The sequence below is a fragment of the Astatotilapia calliptera genome, chromosome 16 (assembly GCF_900246225.1).
Source record: "Astatotilapia calliptera chromosome 16, fAstCal1.2, whole genome shotgun sequence".
Lineage (NCBI taxonomy): Eukaryota > Metazoa > Chordata > Actinopteri > Cichliformes > Cichlidae > Astatotilapia > Astatotilapia calliptera.
Window position 1 is genome coordinate 25,341,040 of NC_039317.1, and position 9,896 is coordinate 25,350,935.

A 9,896-nucleotide genomic window follows, 5' to 3' on the forward strand; every position below is an offset into this window, starting at 1 on the left:
CCGTGATTTTTTTTGCGAGAATGTCTCATGACAGTGACGTGAGCAAGTGCGACGTTGGTGACAGCAGCTGTGTGCAGATCAACAATGGATAATATATCGAGTGCGGGAGAGAGTATGAGCGTGCAGCGTTTAAAGTGTGGAAGTACTGACCTTACTTTGAGTTTGATTCCATAAAAAGTGACAAAAACATTAGCGTCCATCGTGCGTGGGAAGAAAACTTCTTTTTACAGCGAAAAAAACCCCTAAACTTCCGAGCAAGCACCGAGTAGCTACGACGTGATGGGAAACTCACAGAGACACTCGCGCAGATTCTTCAACTGACCGCAGCACACCTACACCAGGGTAACCCTCCGCCTACCCTGCTCCTGCTTTACAGGTGAAAATAGAGCAAAAGGACCGCTGAGTCTTTGACTTTATTTATTTTCTGCTGTGTTTTACTTGCATCTGTTTGAAAGAGTGAGTGAAAACACAAAAAATATTTTATTTTATGTGCTGGAATGTGTAGAAAATAGGTTTAAATGTTAAACTAATTTATTCAAGTCAGAGAATGTTGCATATAATTAAATGTTTTGCTTGATGCATAAAGTTAAAAGATTAAAACTGATAAAACAAGTTAAAAAAAGAGACTTTTCCATTTGATTACATTTTGTATGATGGATTATGTAGAAAAAGTAGAATTGGGCTGAAAGATCTATCACTTTATCACCTCTTCAGGTTGTAAATCGTGTTTTTAAAAAGTAACTAAGTAACTAAGTAACTAAGTAATTAATTACTTTTGAAAATAAGTAATCAGTAAAGTAACGGGATTACTTTTTGGGGGGAGTAATCAGTAATTAATTACTGATTACTTTTTTCAAGTAACTTGACCAACACTGGTCACGGCTGCCGAGGCGAGCCGTGTGGTATTGACGGGAGAAAGGACCCAAATCGCAGGCAGTAGATGATAATGCTGGTGATGTTATATTTACACAGTGGTGAGATGACAAAACAGGCAAGAGGGAAGACAAAACTAAAGACCTAAACTGGGAAAGCTAAATGACAAACCTGAGAGGGTACCAGAATGGGGTGAGAGGCAGAGAGACACGGACGAGGGACAGGACACCGTGGACCACAGAGTAACGCAGACTGACACGGCGTAACGCAGACGAACCAGCAACAGGCAGGAGAACACACAGGGCTTAAATACACACACCAGTAATCAGGGGATGAGAGACAGAAGGGCAACACAGCTGGGAGAAATCAGAGCTGACGGGACAGAGGAAACGTAAACTGAACACACTCACATCAGACAGAGACCTTCACAATAAGACAGGAAACTCAGACACAGAGAACCAAACAAGACACAGAACTAAACAGACAGATTCGCAAACAGTGGGGGTGACACCATAGACAGACAGAGACAGACCGAATATAACACATAGAACTCGAACAATAATCATCATCATAATAAACTAAAAGCGCTGGGTCACCGACCCAGGACCATGACACATTCAGAGAGTCTTGTATCTAAACTGGTTAATAATTAAACTTGCTTGTCCTGATGTTGACATCTTTAGAAAAAACATCAGTGCAAATGTAACACTTATTGTTTATCTGTGTCATTGGCTTTTTATAAGTTGGACTTACATATATCTTATTAAAACATGTGTGAGGTCCAGAGAGGACAGGTTAAAGTTTACGTAGACCTGTGTGCCCCACCTGATCTCTTTGATGACTTTCCTGTTTTTTCTTGATCCAGTGTACATGATATCTGGCTCTACACGTTTACCTCAAAGCCTCCAAAACTTCATCACTATTGAATTTCTCATCATCCCTCCAGTTATGAATCCTCTCATATATGGATTTAAACTCACCAAAATACGAAACAGGATATTGGGTTTATTTTATTTTAAAAGAACTTCAAAATTAAGAGTTTTTTGTTCACCAAATAAAAATAGAGCAAAATAAAATTTCAAAAATGTACATTATTCTCTTGTACATGACAGCAAATGAAGGCCTCATAACATTAACTATAAATGCACCAAGACAACCAAGTCTCAGTAAAAAGCATTATTGTTTACTTAAATTTGACCTTTAGACTATCAAAGATCTAAAGACAGCTAACACATATTTTACCTTTTGAAAATTTATTATTATTGTTTCTTGTTTTTACATTTTTTCAGATGTAAACTAAAATGCATTTCCACTTCTGGTTTTAGGTTTAATCCAGGTCATCTTATCGTTTGAACTTAAGGTGTCATAATGCCATATCTCTAACACGTTCCATTGAGATGTAAATTGGTCAATTTATTGTCATTTACAGTAAATAGGTTTATGTTTCTCAAGTAACAGACTCATATTTATATCCTTTTTTCAATTATAAAATGTTTGAGTCTCATGAGTGACGTGTTTACTGTGGCTCAAAGTTTAGCCAGTTTTCCGGGTGCCTCTGTAGTCTCGCTCATTGTACACTTATATCACAAGGCTAATTCAGAAAATATAACTGACATGATGTCTATATTTAAGAGAATATCAGCATTATAATGTGAATGTATAATATTGTTGTCAGGCCTCTGTGTAACTGTAGGAGAAAAATAGTTTGATAGAAACAGCATTAGAATAGAATAGAATAATCCTTTAATTGTCCCACAAGGGGAAATTTGGTTGTAACAGCAGCCAGAAAGACACATATAGAAACAAACAGGACACAGAACAGAAACATACACTCATCCCTGCTGGACAACATCTCCCACCCCATGCAGGAGACTGTGACAGCACTGAGCAGCTCCTTCAGTGGCAGGCTGCGGCACACACGGTGTGGGACGGAGAGATTTCGCAGGTCTTTCCTCCTCACTGCTGTCAGACTCCACAACAAAGACTTTAACTGATCAAACACACACATTCACACACTCTGAGTGCAATACTCTTTTTCTGACAAAGTTGTATTTTTACTCAGTTGTATAAAGCATTTGCATTCTATTTCTATCCTATTGTATATTTTATTCTATTTATTGTACTGTATATAGTATTTTATTTTATTCTATAATTAATGGGAGGTGAAGAGGGACAGCAGACATTAGTCAGGTACAGAAGCAGCAGCTCAGTGCTCTGTTATGTTGTTATTTTAAAAAGGTAGATGTGCCCTCTGATCATGGATAATCAGTCTAATAAAAGAAGTTTCATTCTGTCAGGATTTAATGAGACGATGAATTTCACAGTACCCCTCTTCTCAGTTACTTTACTGTATTACTGTGTGATTTTGTTCTTCAATATTTCTCTTGTGCTGCTCATTGTCTTGGATGAAAGCCTCCACGAACCTATGTACATTTTCCTGAGTAGCCTTTGCATTAATGCACTTTATGGAACCACAGGTTTCTACCCCAAATTCCTTTCAGATTTACTGTCGTCTTCTCACAGAATCTCCTATGAAGGGTGCCTTTTACAAGCTTTTATCATGTATTCATGTGTGTGCTGTAATTTGTCTATTGTAGCTGTCATGGCCTTTGACAGGTATATGGCTATATGTCGACCTCTGCACTACTACTCTTTCATGACTAAGAGGAGGCTTTCACAGCTGGTGTGTTTCTCCTGGCTGACACCTTTCTGCATTTTTGCCATCCACGTCCTGCTTACAGCAAGACTCAAGTTATGTGGTATAAAGATTCAGAGAGTCTTATGTCTAAACTGGTTAATTGTTAAACTTGCTTGTCCTGAAGCTGACACTTTTTCAAATAACATAAGTGCATATGTGATACTTGTCATTAATGTGTCTCATTGGCTTTTCATAATTTGGACTTACTTATATCTTATTAAAACATGTGTGAGGTCCAGAGAGGACAGAGTAAAGTTTATGCAGACCTGTGTGCCCCATCTGACTTCTTTGATCATAAATGTCACTTTAATAGCTTTTGATTCGATGTACTTGCGCTTTGGCTCCATAGATTTACCCCAAAGCCTCCAAAACTTCATCACTCTTGAATTTGTCATCATCCGTCCAGTTATGTATCCTCTCATGTATGGATTTAATCTCACCAAAATACGAAACAGAATCTTGAGTTTAATTTATTTGAAAGGGAAATGATTTGAATTCAAAAATATTCAAAACAGATGCAGCAATATAAATACAAGTCTTTCTGAAGGCACTTGATTCAGAAACATTTAGTCATGTTTGCCTTGTCTAAGGCAAACATATATTTAGACTAGACTAATTTTACTAATATTCTTTGTTATATTTGTCATAATATGACATATATTTGTCAAATGTGTCATATTTGCTCAATCCAGCACGAACATTAAATGAAAACAACATTTTTTTCATGTTTTTGACTAAGAATTTCATTTTTAAAAGGATTCTGCGTGGTTTTTTAAGTACTGTTGTAAAATTCATCTATATACCATTCAGAAATCATCACAAATTGATATTTCATTTCTTTGCCTTGCTGTGTCTTGATGTTCAAGGTATATTAGCTGATATATGTGCAAGTTAATTAAACAGGTTTATTTCAAAGTGTTTTAGGTTTAAAGTAAACAAAATATTGTATGAAATATTCTGTTGTAAAGGGCTGGTTAGTGCAGGCATCCCTGTGTGTTACATCTCAGTTTATCACAAAGGTCAGTTAACAATGCTTAATGTTTCTTTTTTTTCAATAAACACGTTACATGTATAAATATAAGGATCAGTGTTATTAGTTTGTATTTTTTCAGTAGTATTTATGTATTTATATAGGGTTTTTTATTATTATTATTTTGGAAAAAGTAGTAATAGTAATTGAACTGTTACCTACTTTTATTTGGCATTTTTTTTGTTTTTAAATTTATATGTAAATTTCTCTCTGTACATTAATTAATGACACCATAATTCTGTACTTTTTGAAATCTGATCATATATCCCCATTGCTTGACATACTGTAGTATTTACTACTTTAAAAATTAAAGTTTTGTTTAGCATATCAAGCATAAAATTGTGCTGTTGTTGTTTGAAGTTTTTCAATCCCATAGCATAAAATTAAAAAATAAAAAAAACAACAAAAAACAATGCAATAATAGTATTTTAACAGTAACTCCCTTCTCTTCTACTCCTTCCTCGCCTTAACTAGGAAGGAGGCTCTCTCAGCTGGTGTGTTTCTCCAGGCTAACGCCCTTCTGCCTTTTTTCCATCAATGTCCTGCTAACATCAAGACTCAAGTTGTGTGATATAAACATTCAGAGAGTCTTGTATCTAAACTGGTTAATAATTAAACTTGCTCGTCCTGATGTTGACATCTTTAGAAAAAACATCAGTGCAAATGTAACACTTATTGTTTATCTGTCTCATTGGCTTTTTATAATTTGGACTTACATATATCTTATTAAAACATGTGTGAGGTCCAGAGAGGACAGGTTAAAGTTTACGTAGACCTGTGTGCCCCACCTGATCTCTTTGATGACTTTCCTGTTTTTTCTTGATCCAGTGTACATGATATCTGGCTCTACACGTTTACCTCAAAGCCTCCAAAACTTCATCACTATTGAATTTCTCATCATCCCTCCAGTTATGAATCCTCTCATATATGGATTTAAACTCACCAAAATACGAAACAGGATATTGGGTTTATTTTATTTTAAAAGAACTTCAAAATTAAGACTTTCTTGTTCACCAAATAAAAATGGAGCAAAATAAAATTTCAAAAATGTATATTATTATCTTGTACATGACAGCAAATGAAGGCATCATAACATTAACTATAAATGCACCAAGACAACCAAGTCTCAGTAAAAAGCATTATTGTTTACTTAAATTTGACCTTTAGACTATCAAAGATCTAGACAGCTTACACATATTTTACCTTTTAAAAATTATTGTTTTTTGTTTTTTACATTTTTTCAGATGTAAACTAAAATGCATTTCCACTTCTGGTTTTAGGTTTAATCCAGGTCATCTTATCGTTTGAACTTAAGGTGTCATAATGCCATATCTCTAACACGTTCCATTGAGATGTAAATTGTTCAATTTATTGTCATTTACAGTAAATAGGTTTATGTTTCTCAAGTAACAGACTCATATTTATATCCTTTTTTCAAGCATAAAATGTTTGAGTCTCAAGAGTGACGTGTTTACTGTGGCTCAAAGTTTAGCCAGATTTTCGGGTGCCTCTGTAGTCTCGCTCATTGTACACTTATATCACAAGGCTAATTCAGAAAATATAACTGACATGATGATGTCTATATTTAACAGAATATCAGTTTCACAGTTTGCAAATTAATTCAAAGACAGGGGAAGAAAGAAGTGATTGCTTAGTAGGTTATAGATTCATGCTGCTTTAAAACTACCTTCTTTCCACAGAGCTGCTGTTAAAAAATAAAGGCCTGACAGTACTATATACACAGCAAGTGTGTTTTTGTTTATGAGTTGGCACCACAGATTGTACAAGGTTCATGTTAGCACAGAATTCTGGGCCCTATGTATAAACAGTCTCTATATATGTGACACAATGTGATGTGTGGAAGGAAGAGAGGACTCAAACACAGGACTCGCAGGCTGGTGAAGGATGTGGATGATGTTTGTTGTGAAGCCAGGATGAACAGAACATGAGAAGATGGACTGACTATACCAATTGAATAAATGAATGAATGAGTGAGGGAGTGAGTGAGTGAATTAATAAATTAATGGTTGGCTGGCTGACTGGATGGACTGAACTGAAAACACACATGAGGAATGGACGGAATGACAAGACTGGGAACTGAGGGCTTAAATACACAGTGTGGAGTTGTGATATGATGTGATAACATTAGGTTGCTGCATTATAATGTGAATGTATAATATTGTTGTCAGGCCTCTGTGTAACTGTAGGAGAAAAATAGTTTGATAGAAACAGCATTAGAATAGAATAGAATAATCCTTTAATTGTCCCACAAGGGGAAATTTGGTTGTAATAGCAGCCAGAAAGACACATATAGAAACAAACAGGACACAGAACAGAAACATACACTCATCCCTGCTGGACAACATCTCCCACCCCATGCAGGAGACTGTGACAGCACTGAGCAGCTCCTTCAGTGGCAGGCTGCGGCACACACGGTGTGGGACGGAGAGATTTCGCAGGTCTTTCCTCCTCACTGCTGTCAGACTCCACAACAAAGACTTTAACTGATCAAACACACACATCCACACACTCTGAGTGCAATACTCTTTTTCTGACAAAGTTGTATTTTTACTCAGTTGTATAAAGCATTTGCATTCTATTTCTATCCTATTGTATATTTTATTCTATTTATTGTACTGTATATAGTATTTTATTTTATTCTATAATTAATGGGAGGTGAAGAGGGACAGCAGACATTAGTCAGGTACAGACGCAGCAGCTCAGTGCTCTGTTATGTTGTTATTTTAAAAAGGTAGATGTGCCCTCTGATCATGGATAATCAGTCTAATAAAAGAAGTTTCATTCTGTCAGGATTTAATGAGACGATGAATTTCACAGTACCCCTCTTCTCAGTTACTTTACTGTATTACTGTGTGATTTTGTTCTTCAATATTTCTCTTGTGCTGCTCATTGTCTTGGATGAAAGCCTCCATGAACCTATGTACATTTTCCTGAGTAGCCTTTGCATTAATGCCCTTTATGGGACCACAGGTTTCTACCCAAAATTCCTTTCAGATTTACTGTCGTCTTCTCACAGAATCTCCTATGAAGGGTGCCTTTTACAAGCTTTTATCATGTATTCATGTGTGTGCTGTAATTTGTCTATTGTAGCTGTCATGGCCTTTGACAGGTATCTGGCAATATGTCGACCTCTGCACTACCACTCTTTCATGACTAAGAGGAGGCTTTCACAGCTGGTGTGTTTCTCCTGGCTGACACCTTTCTGTGTTTTTGCCATTAATGTCCTGCTTACAGCAAGACTCAAGTTATGTGGTATAAAGATTCAGAGAGTCTTATGTCTAAACTGGTTAATTGTTCAACTTGCTTGTCCTGAAGCTGACACTTTTTCAAATAACATAAGTGCATATGTGATACTTGTCATTATTGTGTCTCATTGGCTTTTCATAATTTGGACTTACTTATATCTTATTAAAACATGTGTGAGGTCCAGAGAGGACAGAGTAAAGTTTATGCAGACCTGTGTGCCCCATCTGACTTCTGTGATCATAAATTTCACTGTAATGGTTTTTGATGCGATGTACTTGCGCTTTGGCTCCAGAGATTTACCCCAAAGCCTCCAAAACTTCATCACTCTTGAATTTCTCATCATCCGTCCAGTTATGAATCCTCTCATGTATGGATTTAAACTCAGCAAAATACGAAACAGAATCTTGAGTTTAATTTATTTGAAAGGGAAATGATTTCCATTAAGGTTAGATTTCCTTATTTAAAATAATTCAAAAATATTCAAAACAGATGCAGCAATATAAATACAAGTCTTTCTGAAGGCACTTGATTCAGAAACATTTAGTCATGTTTGCCTTGTCTAAGGCAAACATATATTTGGACTAGACTAATTTTACTAATATTCTTTGTTATATTTGTCATAATATGACACATATTTGTCATATATGTCATATTTGTTCAATCCAGCACGAACGTTAAATGAAAACAACATTGTTTTTTCATGTTTTTGACTAAGAATTTCATTTTAAAAAGGATTCTGCATGATTGTTTAAGTACTGTTGTAAAATTCTGATGATTTCTGAATATACCATTCAGAAATCATCACAAATTGATATTTCATTTCTTTGCCTTGCTGTGTCGTGATGATCAAGGTATATTAGCTGATATATAACACGTTACATGTATAAATATAAGGATCAGTGTTATTAGGTTGTAATTTTTTCAGTAGTATTTATTTATTTATATAGGGGTTTTTATTATTTTGGAAAAATAGTAATAGTAATTGAACTGTTACCTACTTTTATTTTGGCAGTTTTTTGTTGTTTTTAAATTTATATGTAAATTTCTCTCTGTACATTAATTAATGACACCATAATTCTGTACTTTTTGAAATCTGATCATATATCCCCATTGCTTGACATACAGTAGTATTTACTACTTTAACAATTAAAGTTTTGTTTAGCATATCAAGTATAAAATTGTATTTTTCAATCCCATAGCATTAAATTAAAAAAAACCAACAAAAAAACAATGCAATAATAGTATTTTAACAGTAACTCCCTTCTCTTCTACTCCTTCCTCGCCTTATCCTTCCAACCAACCCTCAGCTCTATCATATCTTCTTTCTAATAGCAGATCCTTTAAATTCAAAGTGAAATATATTTCTAAAGCACGTTTAAAACAATAGCTTTTGACTAATGTGCTATCATGTAATAATAATAATCAAATGACAAAAAAAAAACACGGGACAAAATGACAGAATTTAAGGAAGGAAAAATAAAAAGAGAAAACATGAGTAAGAAATACCACAAAAAAAGTAATCAAATCTTCTGATTTAAAAGACAAAAAATAAAAGTGGCTTTTCAAATGGGTTTTAAAAATGTCTAATGTTGGGGTGATCCTGATGTGAAAGGGCATTTTGTTCCACAGTTTAGGAGCAGCCACAGCAAAGGCCCGATCTCCTCTGTGCCTTAATCTGGACCTCAGGAAATGTAGGAGCATGTGGTCTGCAGACCTCAGTGATCTTGAAGAATTGTACAAATTAAAAATATCAGAAAGGTACGAAAGGGCGATAATCCATGAAATACCTTAGAAACAATTAATGAGCTAAATAAAGCTTCTACAAGGATAAAGATCTGATATGATCCATTCATCTCACCTGCTGTATTATACTATTTCCAAACTGTTTGGTACAAAGATAAATCAGAGGTCAAACCAGATCATCAAGGAACTATTATTTGTAAATATAGTTTCATTTTAAAAATGTAATAATTTTAATCATTTTGAACAATTAAAACGCTTAAAATGTAAGACTTCCCTCAAAAAGAA

The 9,896-nt window shown here is 35.0% G+C and overlaps 2 protein-coding genes across 2 annotated transcripts; both read left to right on the forward strand.

Moving 5' to 3' along the window:
• The first annotated feature begins 3,128 nt into the window (after positions 1–3,128).
• On the forward strand, positions 3,129–5,856 carry LOC113007597 (olfactory receptor 10Z1-like). The gene is made up of 4 exons (XM_026144312.1): positions 3,129–3,632; positions 3,696–3,946; positions 5,477–5,567; positions 5,846–5,856. Exons 1-4 carry the CDS (start codon positions 3,131–3,133, stop codon positions 5,854–5,856), a joined length of 855 nt encoding a protein of 284 aa, XP_026000097.1. The 5' UTR covers positions 3,129–3,130.
• A 1,382-nt stretch (positions 5,857–7,238) lies between these two features.
• LOC113008226 (olfactory receptor 6F1-like) lies at positions 7,239–8,302 on the forward strand. Its single transcript, XM_026145499.1, has one exon. The coding sequence runs from the start codon at positions 7,358–7,360 to the stop codon at positions 8,300–8,302; it is 945 nt and encodes a 314-aa protein (XP_026001284.1). The 5' UTR covers positions 7,239–7,357.
• The last annotated feature ends 1,594 nt before the right edge of the window (positions 8,303–9,896 follow it).